The sequence below is a fragment of the Mirounga leonina genome, unplaced genomic scaffold (assembly GCF_011800145.1).
Source record: "Mirounga leonina isolate KUSES-001 unplaced genomic scaffold, KU_Mleo_1.0 Mir_180, whole genome shotgun sequence".
NCBI lineage: Eukaryota > Metazoa > Chordata > Mammalia > Carnivora > Phocidae > Mirounga > Mirounga leonina.
The window spans coordinates 6,290,322-6,317,615 of record NW_023270469.1 but is presented as its reverse complement, the minus strand read 5'-3'; the positions used below and the strand labels follow the sequence as shown (position 1 = coordinate 6,317,615).

The window sequence follows — 27,294 nt, the reverse complement described above, 5'->3', positions numbered from 1 at the left end:
GCCAGTATGATTGCGTTAAGGATCTAGAAATGGCAAGATTATCCTGCATTATCTAGATGGTTCCGATACAAGAGTCCTTATAAGAGGGAGGCAGGAGGGTCAGAGTCAAAGAGAGATTGGAAGATGGGGGAAGGGACCCGGAGCCAAGGAATGCAGGCACCTTACAGAAGCAGAAAAAGTCAGGGGAACTGACTTTCCCTTGAAGACTCCAGAAGGATCGCAGCCCTGCTGACACCTTGATTTTAGCCCAGTGTAACCTCTGACCTTCAGAATTGTAAGATAATACATTTTTCTTGTTTAAGCCCCTAAGTTTGTGGTAATTTGCCACAAAGTAATACCTCTGGGCCCATCCCAGTTTCTTTAAAGGTGGATGGAGGTACATCTACACCTCCTCCCTGCCTTCCCCACTAGTGGGGGTGGGGCGGTGGTGGGGGAGGGGGAGACTGTAGGGCTGGCCTTCCTTTCTAATACCTGGCAGTGGCTATCCATATCAAAGCTAACTCTGCCCCCAGCCTTCTAGGCACTCCTGGAGGATATCTTTTGGGAGTTTGAACTCCCAGACAGACATCCTTTGTAGTAAGGCATCAATTCTTTTTTTTTTTCAATTTCAACTTTATTTGGCCAATGTGTTCAATTCCAGTATTATAGTAGAAATGCCTGAAGAACTGTCAACATTTGATTCAACTTAAGCAACAAGGTGCCATCAATTCCTCCTGCAGTGATAAGTACATGCTTTACAATCCTAATTTGGCTCTTTCTCTATGTCAAACTTGAATTATTTCTGATGAATAACTTATCATATGTACCTAATTTCCTATTCCAAACATTTTACTTTCTCAAAATCTTAACACACTTATGCAACCCCAGGCTGCATGGACAGCTTTTTCTCCTCACCCTTCATATTGTATGGAATCAATACTTAGCACTTTATTGCATTCCCCCCAAAGCAAAGCCAACGTCAGATTGGCTCAGATCTTTAGTGTAGATTTTATTCAAGACTTTGTGCACCTGTCAGAATGGCTAAATTTAACAACACAAGAAACAACAAGTGTTGGTGAGGATGCGGAGAAAGGGGAACCCTCTTGTACTGTGGTGGAAATGCAAGCTGGTCCACCACTGTGGAAAACAGTTTGGAGGTTCCTCAAAACGTTAAAAATAGAGCTACTCTATGATCCTTCAATTGCACTACTAGCTATTTACCCAAAGGCTACAAAAATACAGATTCGAAGGAACACTTGCACCCCAATGTTTATAGCAGCATTATCAACAATAGCCAAACTATGGAAAGAGCCCAAATGTCCATTGGCTGATGAATGGATAAAGAAGATGTGGTGTATATAGACAATGGAATATTACTCAGTCATCAAAAAATGAAATCCTGCCATCTGCCACGGTGTGGATGGAGTGAGTGTATAATGCTAAGTGAAATAAGTCAGTCAAAGACAAACATCATATGATTTCACTCTTATGTGGAATTTAAGAAACAAAACAGATGAATATATGGGACGGGGGAAAAAAAGGAGAGTCAGAAACAAGCCCTAAGAGATTCTTTTTTTTTTTTAAAGATTTTATTTATTTATTTGAGACAGAGAGAATGAGAGAGAGCAAGCACATGAGAGGGGGGAGGGTCAGAGGGAGAAGCAGACTCCCTGCTGAGCAGGGAGCCCAATGCGGGACTCCATCCAGGGACTCCAGGATCATGACCTGAGCCGAAGGCAGTCGCTTAACCAACTGAGCCACCCAGGCGCCCGCCCTAAGAGATTCTTAACAACAAAGAACAAACTGAAGGTTGATGGAGGGAGGCAGAGGTGGGGATGGGCTGGATGGGTGATGGGTATTAAGGGGGGCACTTGTTGTGATGTGTGCTGGGTGTTGTATGTAAGTGATGAATCACTGAATTCTACTCGTGAAACCAAGATTGCACTGTATGTTAACTAAAATTTAAATTAAAAAAAGATTTTGTGCAAAGATTGAAGAAAAGGTTATATCCTATACCACAAAACTCATTTTATTTACTTATTTATTTATTCAGTGCAAAAAGGTGATTTTATTAAAGCACAGGGACAGGACCCATGGGCAGAAGGAGCTACTGCCCCACAAAACTCATTTTAATGAAAACCCTTTTAGATGCTTCTTTTCTCCTCCCCAAGATCTTCAGCCGCTAGACACCTCTCCTCTGGTTGAGTTTCTCCCTCCCCCTGCTGGTTCCACAATCTTTCCTCGTTCATCTTTTTTTTTTTTTTTTTAAGATTTTCTTTATTTATTTGACAAAGAGAGAGAGAGGGAGAGCACAAGTAGGCAGAGAGGCAAGCAGAGGGTGAGGGAGAAGCAGGCTCCCCGCAGAGCAGGGAGCCCGATGTGGGGCTCCATCCCAGGACCCTGGGATCATGACCTGAGCCGAAGGCAGATGCTTAAGGACTGAGCCACCCAGGCGCCCCTCCTCGTTCATCTTTTTAAGGTTCATCCGTCTTATAAGCATGTATCCGAACGCCATTCCTTTTTAAAGCGGAGTAGTTTCCCACTGTATGGCAGGCCACATTTTGTTTATCCATTCATCAGTGGATGGACATTCACGTTTTTGCTACTGTGAGTAACATGGCAATGAACATTCACGTGCAAGTGTTTGTGTGCACACTGAAAATTCTATGTAAGAGTTAGCTATTACTATCACTTTCTGTGACCTTGAGTGTCAGGTTAAGCTCTTTGCACTTTGATTTTTTATCTTCTCAGAGTTAATGAAGGTAATAACTGAACCTATCTCACAGGACAGTCGTCACCGTTAGAACTGATGTTAAAATACTCAGAACAGTGCCTGGCATGTAGTGGATATCTAATAAATATTAACAATTGTTACAAAGCATTCCTCATGCTTCAAGCATTTTTCGAGTACTATCAGATATATGATCCCAACAACCTTGCATAGTATTAGTATCCCCATTTTGCAGCTGTGAAAACCGAGGTCCAGAAGAGTTATGTGACTGGCCCTCCAGCTAGAGCTCGAATTTGAACTTTGGCTTCATGTTCTGACTCACCAAGCTACAGCCTCCCCTGCTGATTCAGCTGGTGCAGGTGTTACCACCATGTCAACCACAAGGCCAAGAGCCTCAAGGAATCTTCCCAAAGGTATCACCTCCACCATCTTCCTCTTCCTACTAGCCCCACTGCTGAATGATTGCTCCAGCCTCACCCCCATTCCCAGGGCGGGGATGAGGTCAAAGAGCGTACATCTAACTCTACTCCTACCGCTGGGAAGTTCTAGGATCGGGGCAGGAAAGAAACATAACTTCTTTAAACTCCTTTCTAGAAGATACACAGAGGGGTCAACCACATTATAAATACACCCTTCCCTTGCACATCTCCCATCCCTGAAGAAAGGAACAAGAAACAGAAAGAGTGAGAGAGACACCATGTAGCTATGCAGGTAGAATCAGATTTCAGAAAGAAGAGGAAGCCAGCCACACAGCATGGAGACAAACTGCCTCCAGATTTTGATACGGTCTTAATCACTGGCCACTGAGTGGCCCAGACCAAGGTCCTGAGCCTCTGGGTGCAAGTGTCCTCATAGGACGATGGGCATAAGAACTGCTTCTTCTTAGGGCCATGGTGGGACCACATGCAATGACATGCACATAAGCGGGAGCCTCACACCTGGCAGGTGGCAGACCTAAGGGGCCTCTCTGGGGGACAGGCTGGCTCTATGTGTGCCTGTGGCTTTCTATCCTGCATGTACTGGCATGGCCAGCCCGGACTGTGACACTGCCTTACCTTCATCCTGCTGCTCCCTGTCACACGCTAGTCCCTGGGTGGATAACTCCAAGTCACTATTTCCACCTCCCACCACACCTGCTCTGGGACAATCTTAACCCTATCAGCATGTTTATCATCCCTCTCAGAAGTGGAATAGCTCTTTAACCCAAATCCCTGCAAGGCAGTTGGATAAATATTTAAACAAGTTTCGGAGGAATTGGGAGGTGGCTCTGATTGATTGTACAAAGGGCAGGAGAAAAATCTTTGAGAGGTCTGAAAGCCTTTTCTGGCCAGTTTTCCTCTTAAATTGCAGAGTAAACAGTTGCAAGCTGTGCTTGAACGGGAACGGTTGAAAACAAACATTATAAAACAACTCCGGCCTCAGGGATTTTGAGCCAGTTGTGGTTTGAATCCTGCTCTTCTATCACTAGCTGGGTGATCGCAGGCAGGTCACCCCACTTCTCTAAGAGTCCATTTTATCATCTGTCTGTGATAGGCTGATGCAGCCCCTGAGTCTAGGGCAGTGTTTCTCAACTTCAGTAGTATTGATATCTGGGGAGAGGCTAAGTCTTTCTATGTGGGGATGCCTGATGCATTCCAGGATGTTTAGCAGTGACTGTGTTCTTTACCCAGTAGATGCACGTAGTGTTGCCACATGTCCCCTGGAGGGAGGTGTGTGTGTGTGTGCGTGTGTGTGTGTGTCGAGAACCTCTGGTCTTGGCTGGAGATTTAAACACACTGTGGGTTCTGAGTGCTTAGAAAGAATTAGCTACTGGTGCAGAGAAAGTACCCTAGTAAAAGGGACTTCTCTACTGAGAGACAGTAATAGGTGCCCACCCCACCGAGCTATTGAAAATGCATTAAAATTACTTTACACCAAAAGTAAGTGGCCCTAGAGATTCTTACAAGTCTATAAATTGTAAGTATCCCATAGAATTCACAGTTCCAGCCTTGAGCAAGGTCCTACTTAGTCCAGGGAAGTTGACTGTGGGATCAATCCTAAACTTCTTGCCAAGCTGGCTGCCTTAAGGAAATCATCTGGCAAATCATTTAGCCAGTCCCTCAGAGGCTCATTGATGTGACAGAAGGCCAAAGCTGAGATTTGCTTCCCTAAAACTCTCATAAGATAACCAGGGCTAGTGTAGGGAGGGGAGGAGGTAGAACCAGATTGAGTGAACTCCTTGGCGCTGAGTTGTATTAGATGCTTACACATGGCTAAGTCATTTAACTCTAATGGGTGCAGGATGCAGATATTAATTCCTTTTCTAGATCAAGCACACTAGCCTGGGGTCATCCAGCCCGTGAGCAAGAGTCAGTGGTGGAACCTGGGTTTGCCTGTTTTACTCCAAGTTCTGTGTTCCTCTCGCTTTTCCAGACTGTCCAACAAGAATAAACTAGATAAATGGGGCATTAAAAACACAGACCCTCACTCTAGCAAATTTAAAAGATGATTAGGAAGTGTTAGCAATTAGGGATGTCTCCTTCACCAGTGCTTCTCAAAGATCACCTGGGGATCTTATTAAAATGCAGAATTTGACTGAACAGTCTTAATTGGTCTAAGACTCTGCATTTCTAAAACTAGCTTCTGAGTGGATGCTATTGGTCCCTGGACAACTTTTTCAAGTTTCCGATGCATTAGAATCACCAGGAGGGCTAGTTAAAAACAACTGCGGGAAATCAAAACTACAGTGAGATAGCATTTCATATCCACTAGGATGGCTACAAAAAACAAAACAAAACAAAACCCAGAAAACAACACTTGATGGCAAGGGTGTGCAGACATTGGAACACTCATGAGTTCTGATGGGAGCATAAAACGGCCCAGCCTCTATGGAAACACTTGGCAGTTCCATAACGACTTAAACATAGAATTACCATATGACCCAGCAATTCAATTCCTACATATACTCAAGAGAACAGAAAACAGGTGTTCAAACAAAAACTTGCACATGGTTGTTTATAGCATTCATGATTCATAATAGAGGTGGAAACAACCCAAATGTTCATTAACTAATGAAATGATAAGCAAAACGTCATCTATTCATACAATGGGATATTATTAATCCATAAAAATGAATGAAGCACTGATACATGGTACAGAATGAATGAACCTTGGAAAGATTATGGTAAGTGACAGAAACCAGACACAAAAAGCCACATATTGGATGATCCTATTTATATGAAGTGTCTAAAAGAGGCAAATCCAGAGAGATGGAGAGCATATTAGCCTTTGTCAGGGGCGGGAGGACGGAATAAGAAGGGACTGCTTAATGGCTACAGGGTTGTTTTCTCTCTTCCTCCCTCCCTCCCTCCCTTCCTTCCTCCCTCCCTTCTTTCTCTCTCCCTCTCTCTCTCGATTATTTATTTATTTGAGAGAGAGCAAGCGAGCAGATGAGTATGGCAGGGAGGGGCAGAGGGGGAGGGAGAGAGAAACTTAAGCAGATTCAGGGCTGAGTGTGGAGCCTGACTCCGGGCTGGACAGGGGGCTTTATGCGCGCTTGTCCCAGGGCTCAAACTCATGACCCTGAGATTAAGACCCCGAGATCACTACCTGAGCTGAAATCAAGAGCCAGATGCTTAACCAGCTGTGCCCCTAATGGTTATAGGTTTTTCTTTTGAGACAATGAGAATGAGCTAGATAGCAGTGATGGTTGTATGGTATTGTGAATATACTAAATGCCACTGAATTGTGTACCTTAAAAAGGTTATATGGAGAATTTTATATGCATTTTACCACAATAAGAAAAAAAATTGTGCCCACCCCCCAGATTTCTGATTCAATAGCACTGGAGTGGGACCTGAGGATTTGCACTTCTAACAGCTTCCAAGGGCTGCTCCTGGCTCCCAAGCACACTTTGAATGACAAGGTCCCAGACTTTGACTTTGATATTCAAATGGTTTGTCACATCCCCAGGGACTGTCGTATTACAAGGAACAACCAAATGCTATTAGTCTCAAATTTCTGTGAACCATGCCTAAAGGAGATTAGCAAACCTGCTTCTCTTGGGGCCACGTGCTTAGTCTGTATTTTCAGCTTGGAAAAGCTCAATAAAGGAATGGACTTTGTTACTTGAGTTGACTCCAGATGACCTTGGAGGAAGGAGAAACTGGCTGGGAGCCCGCATTACATTTTCCTAAAACAAGGTCATCAGAGTTCTGGCTTAGGAAGGTATTAGAGAATGAGACAGCTGCTGTGGGCATGGGACTTTGGGACCCCTTGTTAAAGAACAAAAATTCAACAGAGCAAATTTCTAAGACCTAATTGGCTTTATTAACTGATTCATGAATTAGGCAGCACCCCATCTAGCAAGTAAAGGGGAAATCTGAGGAGTTGTACAAAACGGAAGGTTTTTATAGGAAGGAGAGTGGGGCACGGAGATTATTAGCAAAAGAAAGGACTGTTTCAGATAAATTCACTTTCCCTTAGGGGGAAGAGCAGAGGGTCTATTCAAGACTTCATCTTCCTTTGGGGGTGGTGGTGGGGGAATGGAGAGGGCCCTCGTGACAGATTACTCATTGGTGTTGACCAGAAAACTCCTGACTGACCCAGTTAAGACTATATTTCTGTAGGAGGTTCAAAATGTAATTAGGTTAGGTATTAAGCCTCATTGGGTGATGTGGCCTAGCATAAGTGACTCCATTTTGGGCCTATGGTTTTTCTTTTTGTCACCCTATAAATGTGTCCCAATTCCACTGTGGAGTCCTGTAATTTAACTCAATTCTGCCAATATCTACCTGGATAACATCAGATCCTACAGGTTAAGGTCTCAGTCCTACAAGACATCCCCCCAACTCCCTACTTCAGATGCCAGTTTGTCACCTCTGCTTCTGGACCCACCAGCTATAGAAGGAAGGTTCCAGGGACCTTCTCCTTGGGTTCAATTAATTTGTTAGAGCTGCTCATAGAACTCAGGAAACCTGCTTACTTACTGGATTACCAGTTTATTACACAGAATATTAGAGGCTACAAATCACCAGCCAGATGAAGAGATACATAGGACAAGGCATAGGGAAAGGCCAGGGAGCTTCCATACTCTCTGAATCTATGTTTTCACCAGCCTGGAAACTCTCCAAACCTCTTCCTTTTAGGTGTTTATGGAGGCTTCATTACTTGGGCACTAGTAATTAAATCTTTTGGCCATTGATGATTGACCTCAATCTCCAGCCCCTCTCCCCTCCCAGGAGCTGGGGGGTTGAGGAAGGACTGAAAGTTCTGCCCCTTGAATCACCTGGTTGGTTCCCTTGGCAACCAGTCCCCGCCCTTAGGTGAGTTCTTGTCATTCATTATTAACATAACAAAAGACATCTGCTGGGGTCATCACTTAGGAAATTCCAAGGGTTTTAGGAGCTCTGTGCTAGAAATGGGCCAAATATATATCTCTTATTATAAATCACAGTATCAACAGCCTCAGGCTGAAAGGTTGCAATATTTCTGTCCCCTGCTGGGGCATCCACTTGCAAAACCCTTTGACTCCCATAATTCCTATGTACCGATATGCTAGCTTTAGGTAGAAAAGAGAGGATCAGGTAGGTAGTGATCAGACAGTGCTGAAGAGTTTTTGAGGTCCCGTGTTATCTCAAGGGACATCAGGGCCATTTGGCCGGTAGAACCTTAGAATATGTTACTAACTTACTGCTTATGCCATACCAAGAGAGTCAGGAAAAGTCCATGCCTCAGCACAGAGAGAGAGAGGGGGTCGACACTATTCTTTTGAAAGCTCCAAAATTGTAACTTCAAGTTTCCCTCATTTTTAGTCCATGACCAACAGTGATGAAGGAGCAGAAGGCTAACTGAAGACAAAGCACAAGCTGACATCCTGCAACCTCCCCCCAACCTGTCCCGGGTGGAATGTGTGTGACATTCCTCCAGGAAGCTCCCAACTGTCTTAATGTTAATGCCTTACTAGAGGGAAGAACAACCTTCTCACCCCACCAAACCCCACCTGTATTCCAAAACTACATCAACAGATTCAACAACATGAACGCTGAGTTTATTCACTTGCCAGGGAACAAAGTCACTGAATATTTCCCTGAGACAGAAAAACTAGGTGGTAGAATGTGGAATCTTCTGGAGAAAGGGTGGGACGCTATAGTCATGGTGGCTACACTAAGTAAGGATAGAAAGTTTGCAGTTAGGAGAGAGGATGGAAACGATGTGATTTGGAGTAGTGTTGGGGTCTGGAGTGGACAGCCAAGAAAGAATTCTTGAGACATCTTCGATGTAAAAAGGTGGTTTTAGTAAAACACGGGGACTGGACCCATGAACAGAAAGAGCTACTGTGAGGAGCAATTGATTATATACTTTGGGGTTGGGGGAAGTAAAGACAAAGGGAAGTTCCAAAAGGATTTTCATATGCTAAAGAAGACTCCTGGGATACTGGAGGCCTGACCAGTGTCAAGCTAAGGTTGTTTTTCCCATTAAGACCGTCAGGTGTTTCCTGGAAGAACCTTATACTCCACCTGCCTAAAGCATTTGTCGATGAGCTGCAAGTTATAAGCACGTTTAATTTTATCTACATTTCTTCTGCCTTTGTTTCCCACGTCAGAAAGAGTCTATAGGTCTGTACGTGGTTGGTTAAAATAAATCCCATTGGTGACTGGGTAAGTAAGTCACCCCAAGTATTTTATTGGAATTGGCTACTTAGAATCTGTTGTGGGGAAACCTAACATTCAATTTTGGTATGTCCTAAGCAAGTACTGCGCTAAGTGCAGTTTTGTTTTTACATTAGCCACATCTGTGATGGGGGTATGTGTGGGATAGAGTGAGAAATGATACAGTTTTGGAATGTAGGTGAAGTTTGGTGGAGTGGGGTCTGGAGCCAATGGCCATGAAAGAATTCTTGAGACATCTTTGGGGCAAAAACATGTTTTTATTAAAGCACAGGGACAGGACCCAAGGGCAGAGAGAGCTGCTGCACCAGGATTGTGAGGGGTGGTTGATTATATACTTGGGAGTTGGGGGAGGTAAGGAAAAGGGAGGTTTCAAAAGGATTTTCATATATGAAAGAGGACCTCCAAGATACTGGAGGCCTTGCCATTGTCAAGTTCAGGTTGTTTTTACCTTTAGTAAGGCATTAACATTAAGACAGTTGGGAGCTTCCTGGAGGAATGTCACACATCCCACCCAGGAGTAGTGGGGGTGGGATTTGTGGGGTGTCAGCTTGTGCTTTGTCCTCAGCGTGCCTTCTGCTCCCTCATCAGGAAAGAAGTATACTGTCACTTTAAATGTGGTTGCACCCTTGGCAGATGTTTCTAAAGCTCTAGCTTGTCCAGGAGGATTTCTCATCTTTTAAAATTTCAAATAAGCCAGGCCTTACTTTTTGGCCTCCAATGACAAACTTCAAAAACTTAGATTTTTTGTTTTATTTACCAAAATTTTAGGAGACTTTATGGACCTTTATTCAGCCAAAGACCTACATGGGAGCTAGGCAATTCTCCCTTGTTAAGCCTGTCTTAAAGGGAGTATGTATTTTTTAAACTTTTATTTGGAAATAACTATAGATTCACAGGAAGTTGCAAGGATATGTACAAGGAAGTTCTCTTTACCCTTCACCCCACCTCCCCTAATAACATCTTGCATAACCATGGAGTATCAAAACCACGTAATGTGGTGCAGCCACTCTGGAAAACAGTATGGAGGTTCCTGAAAAAGTGGAAAATAGAGCTACCCTACGACACAGCAATTGCACTACTAAGTATTTATCCAAAGGATACAAACAGTGATTCGAAGGAGCACCTGCACCCCAGTGGTTATAGCAGCAATGTCCACAACAGCCGAAGTATGGAAAGAGCCCAGATGTCTATCGACAATGAGTGGATAAAGAAGATGTGGGGTGTGTGTGTGTGTGTGTGTGTTTGCAATGATGTGGATGGAACTAGAGGGTATTATGCTAAGCAAAATAAGTCAGAGAAAAACAAATACCATATGATTTCCCTCATGTGGAATTTAAGAAACAAAATAGATGAACATAGGGGAAGGGAAGGAAAAATAAAATAAGACAAAAACAGAGAGGGAGACAAACCATGAGAGACTCTTAACTCCAGGAAACAAACATGGCTGCCGGAGGGGGGAGGTGGGGGATGGGGTAACTGGGTGATTCGTATTAAGGAGGGCAATTGATGAAATGAGCACTGGGTTCTGTATTCTACCTCTGAAACTAATAATACAGTATATGTTAATTAAATTGAATTTAAATTTAAATTAAATTTAATTTTTTAAAAAGATTTTATTTATTTATTTGACAGAGGGAGACACAGCGAGAGAGGGAACACAAGCAGGGGGAGTAGAAGAGGGAGAAGCAGGCTTCCCACAGAGCAGGGTGCCCGATGCGGGGCTCGATCCCAGGACCCCGGGACCATGCCCCGAGCTGAAGGCAGACGCCTAACGACTGAGCCACCCAGGCGCCCCAAATTTAAATTTTAAAAACCATGTAAAGGACATTGCTGCAGTGCACAGAATTACTCAGATTTCACCAGTTATATCTGCACTCACTTATGTGTGGGCTTCCTTAACTACTGACAGAATCAAGACACAGAAGGGTTCCATCACAGGGATCCTCCAAGATACCCCTTTATAGCCACATCCACTCCCTCACCCCATTCCCAACCCCGACAACCATGAATCTGTTCTCCATCTCTGTAATTTTATTTCAAGAATGTCATATAAATGAAACCATACAATATGCAACCTTTTGAGACTGGCTTTCACTCAACTAATTTGAAAGGAATATATTTTGATCCAGGCTTACACAGCTCACAAAAACTCCCCTTCTTCCAGCACAGCATTAGAAAGTTTCTTTAATCCCAGTTCCCAAAACACAACATATCTTACCCCTCACATCTGTGAGATTTAGATCAAGGGTAAACACTGTCTGGTCTCTATCCAACCTCTGAGATCATATGCACCTTCTACAGCCAAATCAGAGATTAGGTTTTTTTTTCAGATCTCAAGCTGGTATGAGCTTTTACATGTCCAGAGGATAGAAATATATGGAAAAATTTCAGCAATGTTCTCTATAAGTGTTTAACAACACTGTCTGCACAGTAGAATCACCTGGGGGAGCTTCTTAAACATTCTAGTGCCTATGATGAACCACAAACCAATTAAATCACATGGGAAGGTGGGGGGAGGAATAGATTTTTTTTTAAAGTTCCCCAGGCAATTCCAATAGCTACTAAGTATGAAAACTATCGCTCTAAAACAATTAACAGAGGGTCTCAAAATTTGGGGTCACAGGAGTAAATCAGGTTCACCCAGGGAATGTGGGAACACCACAAAAGCCGAGGCTCGTTTCTCCTTGAAGGACCTTGACCTCTGGGTGCTTCATTAGTTCCCCAGGTGATTCTGATACTCACCGACATTGAGAACCACTGACTCAGAAAAACTGTCCTCACATTAAAATCACCTTCAGAGTTTTATTTAAATACTGATGTTCAGGTCCCACTGCCAGAATTGTCTTATTTCATTGTTCTAGGGTAGGGCCTGGGCATTAAGTTTTTTGTTTATGTTTTTTGTTTTGCTGTGTTTTAATGTTCCCAAGGTGATTCTACTGTGCTGAGTTATATACCACAGATCTGGAATTTAAAAACAAAATTTAAAAATAAGCACAAAGTGTATATTCGTCTGTCTGGGCATTCTGGTTTTATTTAATGTCAGCTAGTGGATGAGTATGTAGATTTCTAAGACTTAGCCTTCTTGGAATTACATCAGTACTCTGTATGGTCATTAAAGCTATAACCCACACGTTTACCCAGGCTTGTATGTTCCTCACGAGTTCTCTTGCGTCCCCATAGATAAGCCCTCTATTTTGGAAGTCAAGTTTTCCCTTAGAAATGGAAATAAACTTACCACATTCTTGCCTTGCTGCCTTCTGGCAATAGGATTTTAACCTGAATGGAGCAAAAACAGAAATTACAAATCTAATTGGACAGGCAATGAAGGGGTGCATAAAGTCAGGAAGGCAGCATGCTCTGAGATCCTGTGAGGATCTCGGTCAGCAAGACTCGGACATCTGCACTTACTTCATCTTATGCCCCCAGGAATCTTAGACACTACTAGGAAACGTTAACAGCAAGGTTGAATCTATGAGGTTGAACCTTACAGAACTGCCATTTTGTAGGGCAGAAATGGTCTAATAATGGCAACTTCACAGGGTTCGATATCATACAAAAGACAAATGTGTCTTAACCGTTTGGTCCAAAGCATGTTTTCTGTGTAGTTTGGTAATATGGGATATGATGAATTCTTACCACCTGTCTTATCATCTGTAACACAGTATGTCACCCTGAAAGCACATATTCAGAAATACGTGACCAAAACCCTAAGGTAATAGTTCAAGCCTTAGTATTCAGAAGAATCACTTGGATTGGTTTCATTTGCAGATTCTGATTCAGTAGGTCTAGGATAGGTCCCAGAAATCCACATAAACAAGTACTGCTGGGAGAGCCTGAAACAGGTGCGCTTACTATTCTAAGAAACACCAGACATATGGATCCTTTTGGGCTATTGAAAAATTCTGAAAATCTCAAGTAGCCCTAACACAAGAAAGCTCTTACAAGGAGCTTACTTTGTGCCAGGCACTATGCTAATATATTAATATGTTTGACCTTCACAACAGCTCTGTGATGCATATACTATCGTTATTCTCAATTTACAGATAAAAAAACAGAGATACATAAACATAAAATGACTTTCCTGATTTTAATTGATTTTACTCATCAATGGCAGAGCTGGGATTTGAACCTAGGCAGCATTGGGTCCAAAATCGGCTCTTTACCACGGCCCTCTGCTAACCGACATGGTAGCCAGCCAGGCTCTCCTATAAAATTACAGGCTCTCCTGTAAAATTGTGGAGAAGTGAGATGGGTGTAACTCTGCAAACTGGGTTGCAAATTAGAACATGTTGCTTTAACTTCTTGGGCCTTTCTCACCAGTAAAAGGAAAAAGCTGGGTTTGGAACTCTCAACATTTTGTGAAACTAAAACTTTAAAAAGAATCGGCTGGGGGTACCTGGGTGACTCCGTCAGTTAAGGGTGGAGTTCTTGATCTCAGGGGTGTGAGTTCAAGCCCTGGGTTGGGCTCCATGCTGGGTGTGGAGCCTATGTTAAAAAAAAAAAAAAGAAAAATCAGCTGGTTATCTGAGGCAAGGCAGGAACCAGAGTTTAATGGGTTTTTTTTTTTTTTTTCCCCTCTGTCTCCCCCAGAGTCTAGTGTTTGATGCCAGATGCTATAATGAAATTTCCTCAGTTAAGCCTCAGGACTCTTTCTTTTAAGTGACAGGGTCAATCCTCAAACTAAAACAGAAGAGGGAAAAGGAATTAATTAGCTCACCCACTGACTAGAACTAAGTTGTAAGATGGGTTCATCATAGCTCTTCCCCCCACCTCCTCTTCCTGTTTCCCTTCACAACCCCCCACCTAACAACTTCTGCTCTCCCTTTCTTGCTCCTCTGCTTTCCTTTGCTTACCTTCTCCAATGTGGTAGCAGAAATGACCCCTGGGAGTTCCAGTTTTCCACCATTATCATACTCACATAGCCAGGAATAAACAATAAGGTCATCTCCCTTCCACCACCCTCAGGACTCTGGCTCAATTGAGATCACATGCTCAGCCCCAACCCAATCTCCTGGTCCAGGGAATGGAGTATTGTGGTGGGCCAGTCTGCCCCTTTCAATGAGGAAGACAGAACCATTAATCAATAGTCTTCCTACAAAAACAAGGGGGTAAGGACGAGTATTTCCCAAAACGAAATTATGTGAGCCAGACCAAAGTTTTAATAATCATGTAAGAATAAGGATGATAATTGAATTATTCTAGGTCTCTCTTCTTCAATGCCTATGCTCTTCCCATCCCCCCCACCAGTTTTATTGAGATATAGTTGACATGTAACCTTGTATTAGTTTAAGGTACATAATATACTGATATATGTGTATATTGCAAAATGATTACCACAAAAGGTTAGTTACCATCCATCACCTCACATAGATACAATTTCTTTTTCTTATGATGAAAACTTTTAAGATTTACTCTCTTAGCAAATTTTCAAATGTATAATACGGTATCATTAACTGTCACTATGTTGTACATTATATCCCTGGAACTTACCTATGTTATAACTGGAAGTTTGTACTCTTTGACCTTCACCCATTTCACCCCACCCTTCACCTCTGGTAACCATCAACCCATTCCCTGTATCTATAAAGTGAGATCACACAGTATTTCTTTTCTTTCTGACTTATTTCACTTAGCATAATGCCCTCAAGGCCCTCAAGATCCTCAAAGTCTATCCATGTTGGTGCAGATGGCAGGATTTCCTTCCTAATTTTTAACGGTTGAATAATATTCCATTGCATATATATACTAAGTTTTCTTTATCCATTCCTCCACTGATGGACACTTAGGTTTTTCCCATGTCTTGGCCGTTGTAAATAATGCTGCAGTGAACACAAGGGTGCAGATGTTATGCTCTTTTTTTATTGAAATTTTTGAGGTCATCGTAGATTTACCTAAAGTTTTAAGAAAGAATAGAGATCTTATGTACCCTTTACCCTGTTTCCTCCAATGGTTAAATTTTGCAAAACTATAGTACAATATTATAAGCAGCATACTAATAATGATAATCCACCAGTGTTATTCAGATTTTCCCAACTTGACCTGTACCTGTGTGTATTTCGTTCCATACATTTTCACGTTCATTTTCCTTTTTAGAAAACGTTTTTATTGTTATGTTAATCACCATACATTACATCATTAGTTTTTGATGTAGTGTTCCATGATTCATGGTTTGTGCATAACACCCAGTGCTCCATACAGAATGTGCCCTCCTCAATACCCATCACCAGGCTAACCCATCCTCCCACCCCCCTCCCCTCTAGAACCCTCAGTTTGTTTTTCAGAGTCCATCGTCTCTCATGGTTCGTCTCCCCCTCCGATTTCCCCCCATTCATTCTTCCCCTCCTGCTATCTTCTTCTTTTACTTTTTCTTTTTTTTAACATATATTGCATTATTTGTTTCAGAGGTACAGACCTGTGATTCAACAGTCTTGCACAATTCACAGCACTCACCATAGCACATACCCTCCGCAGTGTCTATCCCCCAGCCACCCCCTCCCTCCCACCCACCCCCCACTCCAGCAACCCTCAGTTTGTTTCCTGAGATTAAGAATTCCTCATATCAGTGAGGTCATATGATACATGCCTTTCTCTGATTGACTTATTTCGCTCAGCATAACACCCTCCAGTTCCACCCACGTCATTGCAAATGGCAAGATCTCATTCCTTTTGATGGCTGCATAATATTCCATTGTATATATATACTACATCTCCTTTATCCATTCATCTGTTGATGGACATCTTGGCTCTTTCCACAGTTTGGCTATTGTGGACATTGCTACTATAAACATTGGGGTGCACGTACCCCTTTGGATCCCTACATTTGTATCTTTGGGGTAAATACCCCGTAGTGCAATTGCTGGATCCTATGGGAGCTCTATTTTCAACTTTTTGAGGAACCTCCATACTGTTTTCCAAAGTGGTTGCACCAGCTTGCATTCCCACCAACAGTGTAGGAGGGTTCCCCTTTCTCCGCATCCCCGCCAACATCCGTCGTTCCTGACTTGTTAACTTTAGCCATTCTGACTGGTGTGAGGTGGTATCTCATTGAGGTTTTGATTTGGATTTCCCTGATGCCAAGCGATGTTGAGCAGCACTTTTTCATGTGTCTGTTGGCCATTTGGATGTCTTCTTTGGAAAAATGTTCATGTCTTCTGCCCATTTCTTGATTGGATCATTTGTTCTTTGGGTGTTGAGTTTAAGAAGTTCTTTATAGATTTTGGATGCTAGCCCTTTATCTGATATGTCATTTGCAAATATCTTCTCCCATTCTGTCAGTTGTTGACTGTTTCTTTTGCTGTGCAAAAGCTTTTTATCTTGATGAAGTCCCAATAGTTCATTTTTGCCCTTGCTTCCCTTGCCTTTGGCGATGTTTCTAGGAAGAAGTTGTTGCGGCTGAGGTCGAAGAGGTTGCTGCCTGTATTCTCCTTTAGGATTTTAATGGACTCCTGTCTCACATTGAGGTCTTTCAACCATTTGGAGTCTATTTTTGTGTGTGGTGTAAGGAAATGGTCCAGTTTCATTCTTCTGCATGTGGCTGTCCAATTTTCCCAACACCATTTGTTGAAGAGACTGTCTTTTTCCATTGGACATTCATTCCTACTTTGTTGAAGATTAGTTGACCATAGAGTTGAGGGTCCATTTCTGGGCTTTCTATTCTGTTCCATTGATCTATGTGCCTGTTTTTGTGCTAGTACCACACTGTCTTGATGATGACAGTTTTGTAATAGAGCTGGAAGTCCGGAATTGTGATGCCGCCAGCTTTGCTTTTCTTTTTCAACATTCCTCTGGCTATTCGGGGTCTTTTCTGGTTCCATACAAATGTTAGGATGATTTGTTCCATTTCTTTGAAAAAAGTGGATGGTATTTTGATGGGGATTGCATTGAATGTGTAGATTGCTCTAGGTAGCGTTGACATCTTCACAATATTTGTTCTTCCAATCCATGAGCATGGAATGTTTTTCCATTTTCTTCTGTCTTCCTCAATTTCTTTCATGAGTATTTTATAGTTTTCTGAGTACAGATCCTTTGCCTCTTTGGTTAGATTTATTCCTAGGTATCTCATGGTTTTGGGTGCGATTGTAAATGGGATGGACTCCTTAATCTCTCTTTCTTCTGTCTTGTTGTTGTGTATAGGAATGCCACCGATTTCTGTGCTTTGATTTTATATCCTGCCACTTTACTGAATTCCTGTATGAGTTCTAGCAGTTCTGGGGTGGAGTCTTTTGGGTTTTCCACATAAAGTATCATATCATCTGCAAAGAGTGAGAGTTTGACTTCTTCTTTGCCGATTTGGATGCCTTTGATTTCTTTTTGTTGTCTGATTGCTGTGGCTAGGACTTCTAATATTATGTTGAATAGCACTGGTGAGGTGACATCCCTGCCGCATGCCTGACCTTAGGGGGAAAGCTCTCAGTTTTTCCCCATTGAGAATGATATTCGCTGTGGGTTTTTCATAGATGGCTTTTATGATATTGAGGTATGTACCCTCTATCCCTATACTCTGAAGAGTTTTGATCAAGAAAGGATGCTGTACTTTGTGAAATGCTTTTTCTGCATCTATTGAGAGGATCATATGATTCTTGTTCTTTCTTTTATTAATGTATTGTATCACGTTGATTGATTTGTGGATGTTGAACCAACCTTGCAGCCCAGGGATAAATCCCACTTGGTCGTGGTGAATAATCCTTTTAATGTACTGTTGGATCCTATTGGCTAGTATTTTGGTGAGAATTTTTGCATCCATGTTCATCAGGGATATTGGTCTGTAATTCTTTTTGATGGGGTCTTTATCTGGTTTGGGGATCAAGGTAATGGTGGCCTCATAAAATTAGTTTGGATGTTTTCCTTCCATTTCTATTTTTTGGAACAGTTTCAGAAGAATAGGTATTAATTCTTCTTGAAATGTTTGGTAGAATTCCCCTGGGAAGCCATCTGGCCCTGGGCTTTTGTTTGTTGGGAGATTTTTGATGACTGCTTCAATTTCCTTAGTGGTTATAGGTCTGTTCAGGTTTTCTATTTCTTCCTGGTCCAGTTTTGGTAGTTGGTACATCTCTAGCAATGCATCCATTTCTTCCAGGCTATCTAATTTGCTGGCATAGAGTTGCTCATAATATGTTCTTATAATTGTTTGTATTTCTTTGGTGTTGGTGTGATCTCTCCTCTTTCAATCATGATTTTGTTGATTTGGGTCATTTCTCTTTTCTTTTTGATAAGTCTGGCCAGGGGTTTATCAATCTTGTTAATTCTTTCAAAGAACCAGCTCCTAGTTTTGTTGATCTGTTCTACTGTTCTTTTGGTTTCTATTTCATTGATTTCTGCTCTGATCTTTATTATTTCTCTTCTCCTGCTGTGTTTAGGATTTATTTGCTGTTTTTTCTCCAGCTCTTTTAGGTGCAGGGTTAGGTTGTGTATTTGAGACCTTTCTTGTTTCTTGAGAAAGCCTTGTATTGCTATATACTTTCCTCTTAGGACTGCCTTTGCTGCATCCCAAAGATTTTTAATAGTTGTGTTTTCATATTCATTTGTTTCCATGAACTTTATAAATTCTTCTTTAATTTCCTGGTTGACCCATTCATTCTTTAGTAGGATGCTCTTTAGCCTCCATGTATTGGAGTTCTTTCCGACTTTCCTCTTGTGATTGAGTTCTAGTTTCAAAGCATTGTGGTCTGAAAATGTGCAGGGAATGATCCCAATCTTTTGGTACGAGTTGAGACATGATTTGTGACCTAGGTTGTGATCTATTCTGGAGAATGTTCCATGGGCACTAGAGAAGAATGTGTATTCTGTTGCTTTGGGATGGAATGTTCTGAATATATCTGTGAAGTCCATTTGGTCCAGTGTGTCATTTAAAGTCTTTATTTCCTTGTTGATCTTTTGCTTAGATGATCTGTCCATTTCAGTGAGGGGGGTGTTAAAGTCCCCCACTATTATTGTATTGTTGTCGATGTGTTTCTTTGCTTTTGTTATTAATTGGCTTATATAATTGGCTGCTCCCATGTTAGGGGCATAGATATTTACAACTGTTAGATCTTCTTGTTGGATAGACCCTTTAAGTAGGATATAGTGTCCTTCCTCATCTCTTATTACAGTCTTTGATTTAAACTCTAATTTGTCTGATATAAGTATTGCTACCCCAGCTTTCTTTTGGTGTCCATTAGTATGGTAAATGGTTTTCCACACCCTCACTTTCAATCTGGGGGGTGTCTTTGGGTCTGAAATGAGTCTCTTGCAGACAGCATATCAATGGTCTTGTTTTTTTATCCAATCTGATAGCCTGTGTCTTTTGATTGGGGCATTTAGTCCATTTACATTCAGGGTAACTATTGAAAGATAGGAATTTAGTGCCATTGTATTGCCTGTAAGGTGACTGTTACTGTATATTGTCTGTGTTCCTTTCTGGTCTATGTTGCTTTTAGGCTCTCTCTTTGCTTAGAGGACCCCTTTCAATATTTCTTGTAGGGCTGGTTTCGTGTTTGCAAATTACTTTAATTTTTGTTTGTCCTGGAAGCTTTTTATCTCTCCTTCTATTTTCAATGACAGCCTAGCTGGATATAGTATTCTTGGCTGCATATTTTTCTCATTTAGGGCTCTGAATATATCCTGCCCGTCCTTTCTGGCCTGCCAGGTCTCTGTGGATAGGTCTGTTGCCAATCTAATGTTTCTATCATTGTAGGTTACATATCTCTTCTCCTGAGCTGCTTTCAGGATTTTCTCTTTGTCTCTGAGACTCGTAAATTTTACTATTAGATGTTGGGGTGTTGACCTATTTTTATTGACTTTGAGAGGGGTTCTCTGTGCCTCCTGGATTTTGATGCCTGTTTCCTTCCCCAAATTAGGGAAGTTCTCTGCTATAATTTGCTCCAATATACCTTCTGCCCCCCTCTCTCTTTCTTCTTCTTCTGGGATCCCAATTATTCTAATGTTGTTTCATGTTATGATATTGCTTATCTCTCGAATTCTGCCCTTGTGATCCAGTAATTGTTTATCTCTCTTTTTCTCAGCTTCTTTATTTTCCATCATCTGGTCTTCTATATCACTAATTCTCTTCTGCCTCATTTATCCTAGCAGTTTGAGACTCCATTTTTGATTGCACTTCATTAATAGCCTTTTTGATTTTGACTTTGTTAGATTTTAGTTCTTTTATTTCTCCAGAAAGGGTTTCTCTAATAACTTCTATGCTTTTTTCAAGCCCAGCTAGTATCTTTAAAAATCATCATTCTGAACTCTAGTTCCGACATCGTACTAATGTCCGTATTGAGTAGGTCCCTGGCAGTTGGTACTGCCTCTTGTTCTTTTTGTTGAGGTGATTTTTTCCGTCTTGTCATTTTGTCCAGAGAATAGATTAATGAGAGAACAAAATGCTAACAGGGTAAAAACGTCCCCAGAAAATATACTCTAAACAAATCAGAAAAGACCTGAAGCAGGGGGAAAAGAAAGGGAAAGAGAAAAAAAAGAAAAAGAAAAAGATAAAAACAAACAAAAACAGAACAAAACAACAAAAAAACAGAATATGATCAAATATGATCAGGCTGGTGCATAGATCAGTGCCACACACTGGATTTTGGGTGTATTTTGGTCTGTTAGAAGAAAGTGCCTCCCAAATTTTTAAAGAAAGAAAAACTTATATATGTACAAAAATAAGGGTTAATACAATGAAGGGATGGAATATGACTGTAAAGATGAAAATCATAAAAGATTTTATAAAAGGAATTGATAAGATAAGAAGTTGGTTGAAAAAAGAAGAGGATTTAAAAAAAAGAAAAAGAAAGGGAGAGAATGTGATCAGGCAGGAGACTAGAATAAAGCCATACACTCGAGATTTAGGGTATATTTTGATCTGTTAGAAGAAACTGTATCTCAAAATTTTAAAGAGAGAACAACTTATATATATATGTCAAAAATAAGGTATGAAGGGATAGAATATGACTCTAAAAATTAAAAATAAAAATGTTTTTTAAAAAAGGGATTGATAAGATGTTGGTTGAAAAAGGGAAAAAGAAAAAAAAAGTTAAAAAAAATTAACTTTGAAAGACTAAAGAATCATGGTAAAAAAGCCATGAATTCTATGTGCAGTATTCCCCTAGCGCTGGAGTTCTGCTGTTCTCATTGATCGGTAAACTTGGTCTTGGCTGGCGGTTCTCGCTGATCTCCTGGGGAGGGGCCTGTTGCCGTGGTTTCCAAATGTCTCTGCTGGAGGCGGAATTGCCCCGCCCTTGCCCCCTCCCGGCTAAGTCATCTGCTCGCGTTTGCTCTCCGCGGCTTTTGTTCCCTGCGAGCTTTCCGTACAGCTTTGGAGGCGGAGGGTGAAAATGGCGGCCTCCCAATCTCCGCCCCGGGGGAGCCGAGAATTCGGGGCCCCGCTCCTCAGTGAGCCCCCAGAGAAAAGCCGTCAGTCACTCCTGGCTCCCCGATCTCCGGCTGCACTCCGTGCTCACCCGGCCTGTGACCACGCGTTTCTATCTCCGGCACCCGACGCAGGGTGGAGTCTCCAAACCCAGCAGATCCCTGCGGTGCGCTCCCGCGTGGCTCCTCCCGGGGGAGGAAGGTGAGTCTCCCCGGATCTGCCGCTTGTCGGGTCCCTGCTGGAGGAGCAGTGGCCCGACTGTGTCGCGGATCACAGTTTAGGGCAACCCCGAGCTGAGAGCCCGCGCCTGGGCTCCGCCTCTGCAGCCGGCTTCCCTGCTCCGTTACCTGGGGGCTCTGCCACACTCAGGCACCCCCGGTCTTTCTGTGACCCCGAGGGTCCTGAGACCACCCTGTCCCGGAGGGTTCCACCCCCCGCTTAGCCACCAGAGTGACGTCCCTCGGCGGAGCAGACTTTTAAAAGTTCCGATTCTGTGCTCCGCAGCTCTATCACTTGCCAGGAGCGGCGGACGGCCCCCTCCCCCGCCGTCTATCCTCCCGAATATCGCCTCGGATTCACTTCTCCGCACGTCCTACCTTCCAGAAAGTAGTCGCTTTTCTGTTCAAACAGTTGTTACTATTCTTTTCTTCGATCTCCTGTTGAGTTTGTAGGTGTTCAGAATGGTTTGATCCCTCTCCAGCTGAATTCCTGAGAGGAGACGAAATCCAGGTCTCCTACTCCTCCGCCATCTTGCTCCTCCCCCCCCCCCATTTTCCTTTTAATTGCATTCTATGCTTTGAGATCAAGGCTAGATAATCAAATTTAAGGCATGGAAATAGTTAATGTCTCTACTAAGACTGTTCTTTAAGAAACCAGATCATGGTCATTGCAGTCATGCTTTCTTTGTGTGCAGAAATGAATTCAGTGTTTTATAGGGGTCTAGGAAGATGTAGTGGAAAGCCTATCAAAAAACAGTGGTTTGTCCTACACATTACAGACCATAAGGTGATGACTTAAGTATACCTTGATAAATGATCCTTAGTAAATATTAGATGTGAGTATGAGCCATATTTTGTGGTCTCAAATACACTGACATCTTTAATTTGGGGATAGAGGTAGGATGCAGGCCAAGGGAACTCAGGGCTAGGAAGATGTTCTCCCATGGATGAAACATACCCAATTAGAAGAAAAAAAGAGACTCTGGCAGGGGAAAGGAATCATTTGCAAAGTTGTGAAGTCAGAAGAACAAAGACAAGCACATGTAGGAAACTGGACCCATGTTTGGTTTGCTGAGAAATCGCTGAAGGCTGGGAAAGCAAGGGGGAGAGGGATGCCTGGAAAGGTTAAGAGCAGGGAACGCAGGAAGTCTTCCACCCATGCAGAGATAGTTGTGCAAATGTCCTGGGGGATTTAGGCAGAGAAAAATAACGATGAAATCATCTTTGGCATTTCTTGATGTGTCTATGGTCTCTGGAAGCCAGGTGGTGGTGTTTTCTTCCTTCCCTTCTCTTCCTTTCCCTTTCCCTTCCCTTTCCTTCCCTTTCCCTTTCCCTTTTCCTTTCCCTTCCCTTCCCTTCCCTTTCCTTAAAAAATTGAGTTATAATTGACATACAATAAACTGTTCATACTTAACACAATTTGTGGGGCTCCTGGGTGGCTCAGTTGGTTAAACATCTGACTCTTGGTTTCAGCTCAGGTCACGATCTCAGGTTCATCAGATCGAGCTCCACATTAGGCTCGGTGCTCAGGAGGGAGTCTGCTTCTCTTCCTCTGCCCCTCCCCCAGCTCATGCACACTCTCTTTCTAAAATAAAATCTTTAAAGTGCACAATTTGGTAAGTTTAGACATATGTATGTACCCAGGAAACCATCACCACAATTAAGATAGTGAACTTGTCCATCATCCCCAAAAGCTTCCTTGTCCCCCTTTCTAATCCTTCCCCCACCCCATTGCAGGTAACCACTGATCTGTTTATATCACTATAGATCGGTTTGCATTTTCTAGAATTTTAAATATATGGAATCATACAGTTCATACTATTTTTTGTCTGGCTCTTTCATTCACCGTAATTATTTTGAGACTCATCTATGCGGTTGTGTGTATCAAGTTTATTCCTTTTTGTTTTAAAAAATTGTTAAGTAATCTCTACACTCAACACAGGGTGCAAACTCACAAGATCCAGAGCTGCATGCTCCACCGACTGAACCAGCCAGGCGCCCCTCAAGTTCGTTCCTTTCAATGAACTTTTTAAAATGGCTGAGTTGTATTCCATTGCATGGCTGTGTCTGAGTTTGTTTAGCCATTCACCCAGTGCTTGCTTCTTTGACTAGAGAAATCTTGGCCAAAGCTGGGAGCCCTCATGTCATGGTCCACTCACCCTGGGTTCCCCATGAAGTCCCCTGAGTTCTGTGAGGCTTCACTGTCTTCAGCCCTCCCCAATCTCGGTGTCTTCCAGAAAAGAACACCAGGAACACATCCGTATTCATTTCCTAGGGCCGCTGTAACAAATTACAGTGGCTTAAAACAACAAGAATTTGTTCTATCACAGTTCTGGAGACCAGAAGTCTAAAATTAAGGTGTCGCCAGGGTCAACTCCCTCTAAAGACTCTAGGGAAGAATGTCTTTTTGATTCATCCAGCTTTGGGTGCCTCCAGGCAGTCCTTGGCTTGTGGCAGCATCCCTCCCATCTCTGCTTCCACCCTCCCGTGGTCTGTTCCCCTGGTTCTCTGTGTGTTTTGTTTTCGGTCTCTTACAAGAAAACCCATTATTGAATTTAGGGCCCATCCTGATCTGGGATGGTCTCATCTTGAGATCCGTACTTTAATTACATCTGTAGAGACTCTTATTCCATTAAGGTCACTTGACTTCTCTGGCTCCCCTTGCTCCTGCACATGTGGTCCAACAATAGACCCGGATGAAGGATCAGTTTCTCCCAGCTTCTAAGCAAAGTGTGGTCCAGGTGCAATAAAGAGCATTCCCCCCCGCCCTAGGTGGCCCTCCTAGAATAAGCCCTTTCTCACTCCCTCATACAAAGGTGCCCCACAGTTCCCTATGGTGTGCATTACTCCTTGTTTTGACAAGTATTAGATCCAATTTGTTCAACTACAGGTGCTCCAGATATGTCCACCCAGAACCTCAGAATAGTGGTTGGTTGAACTGAGAAGGTCAGAGGCTGGGGCAGATCCTCTTTAACTCACCTGAATTACATTTAGCTTAGAAACCAGGACAGATTGACCTTTACACTTGGTTTGTCATTGGACCAGCTGTGATGGAGCCGTCATGGACGGCAGAAGCAAGGGAAGCCGGGTCATGGTTGTGACCAAGAACAGGCACTAACCTGGGTACAGAAGCCCCTTACCTGCCCCTTTTCTGCCTTAGTCACCACTGATACCAGTTCCTGGCATGCAGTAGGTCCTGTTTAAACACTTAGTGGATGAACAAATGAAAACATCAGACCTGATATTTTTTTTCTCTCATTCCCACAGGAGAGGTCCCAATGGAAAAGCTGGCAGCCTATAGCTCATCCAAGGCGGCTCTGACCATGTTCTCAGCAGTCATGAGACAGGAGCTTTCCAAATGGGGAATTAAAGTCTCTGTCATCCAGCCTGGAGGCTTCAGGACGAGTAGGTGTCTAAGCCTAAGAGCCCCAGGGATGCTGAAGGTCCTTTGGATGTGGTTTTGGAATGTAGGTGAAGTTTGGTGGAGTGGGGTCTGGAGCCAATGGCCATGAAAGAATTCTTGAGACATCTTTGGGGCAAAAACATGTTTTTATTAAAGCACGGGACAGGACCCGTGGGCAGAGAGAGCTGCTGTACCAGGATTGTGAGGGGTGGTTGATTATATACTTGGGAGTTGGGGGAGGTAAGGAAAAGGGAGGTTTCAAAAGGATTTTCATATACGAAAGAGGACCTCCAAGATACTGGAGGCCTCGCCATTGTCAAGTTCAGGTTGTTTTTCCCTTTAATAAGGCATTAACATTAAGACAGTTGGGAGCTTCCGAGGAGTGTCACACATCCCACCCAGGAGTGCGGTGGGGGGCGGGGGGTAGGAAGAAAACTGAGGCTCAGAGAGGTTAAGAGCCACAGAGGTGGTATGAGTCCGAGATGGGCTTTAGGTCCAGGTCACCCTAAAAGATTCATTGTGTATGGCCCCAAAGTGGCAGGGGATGGGTTTGTGGGTGTCAAAAGTGGCAGATGAAAGTTGACAGAAATCTGGTGGCTTTGTTACCACTAAAGAGAGCTTTGGGGTCTCTGCACAGAGTACCCACAGAAGTAGTTAGAAAGTCCATGAGGTGTTTAGAGAGGGAGGAAGTGGAGAAGAAAAGGAATCCCTCAGCCTGAGAAAGCAGAGACTGGGGGAGAGTTAGCTGGAGGAACATAGGTCACACAACATGCTGTTCCAGACCCAGAAACCTCTAGAGTAATTGTCAGGGTAATCATTTCTTTACATGTGGTCTTGTGCCTTCATGAAAAGAACTGAGCAAATCCGTTTGCATTTCTGTGGGTATAATTGGATGTCACTGGCTTACGTTTCACAACCAGGCTTCCCCACAGACCTGATATCCTGGAGTCACCCAAGCTAGTAAACCCAGGCTCATCTCACAGCCATCCCTGGAGCGATCACACACTTTGCAGGAGGGAGCATGGGGTGCTGCATCCTTTCTGGAAAGTAATCTGGCAGAAGGTATTAAAATTCAAAATGCCAGTGCCTTTTGACCAGCTAACCACACTGTGGGAGCTGCCTGCAGACGTAACGACAGTAAAATACAAAAGGATGCATTGTGCAAGGCTATTTATGCAGCATCACTGAAATGTCGAAACCTAGGAATGACTGCAAAGTCCTTTGATAGAGAAGTGGTTGCCTAAAAGCTGTTCAATGGGAAATTTCCGCTGCTCTGTTTTAAATCTGTAGCTTGACTATCAGAGGCAGGTCTGTGATTTATTACTAAGCAAGCAATCATATCTTTGGAAAACACTGTATAGTGTGATCCTTTTTTTTTTTTTTTTTTTTTTTTTTTAAGATTTTATTTATTTATCTGAGACAGAGAGAATGAGAGAGACAGAGAGCACATGAGAGGGGGGAGGGTCAGAGGGAGAAGCAGGCTCCCTGCGGAGCAAGGAGCCCGATGCAGGACCTGATCCCGGGACTCCAGGATCATGACCTGAGCCGAAGGCAGTCGCTTAACCAACTGAGCCACCCAGGCGCCCCCTTTTTGGTTTTTGTTTGTTCCTGATAATATAAAGTTAAACCAAAGCCTTCTATGCGTATATATGTTTGTATGAACAAGGAGGGAATATAGAAGGACACACAAAACTGTAAGTTACCTTAGGGGAGATTAATTTTAAAAACATATACATCTTATTATTTACTTTATTTTATGTAATGAGCAGGCATTGCTACTATATTTTAAAGTAAATATATATAATTAAGTTATATATGATAAGCAACCATTGCTTCTATATTAAATGTTTATATATTTAATCACATATAATTTATATGTTAAAATTTAAATGTATATTTAAATGTATATTTATTATGTATTGTTTAAAATTATATTTATTAGATAGATAAGATGATAGTCAACATTGTAT

The 27,294-nt window shown here is 42.6% G+C and overlaps 1 protein-coding gene across 1 annotated transcript in view; it reads left to right on the top strand.

Annotated features, from left to right (window-relative positions):
* Window positions 1-27,294, top strand: part of HSD17B2 (hydroxysteroid 17-beta dehydrogenase 2) — a 77,082-nt gene that overhangs the window by 48,162 nt on the left and 1,626 nt on the right. Inside the window, exon 4 of the mRNA XM_035024716.1 lies at window positions 25,189-25,326. Coding sequence (XP_034880607.1) covers window positions 25,189-25,326 — 138 coding nt within the window. The remainder of the gene's footprint in view (window positions 1-25,188; window positions 25,327-27,294) is intronic.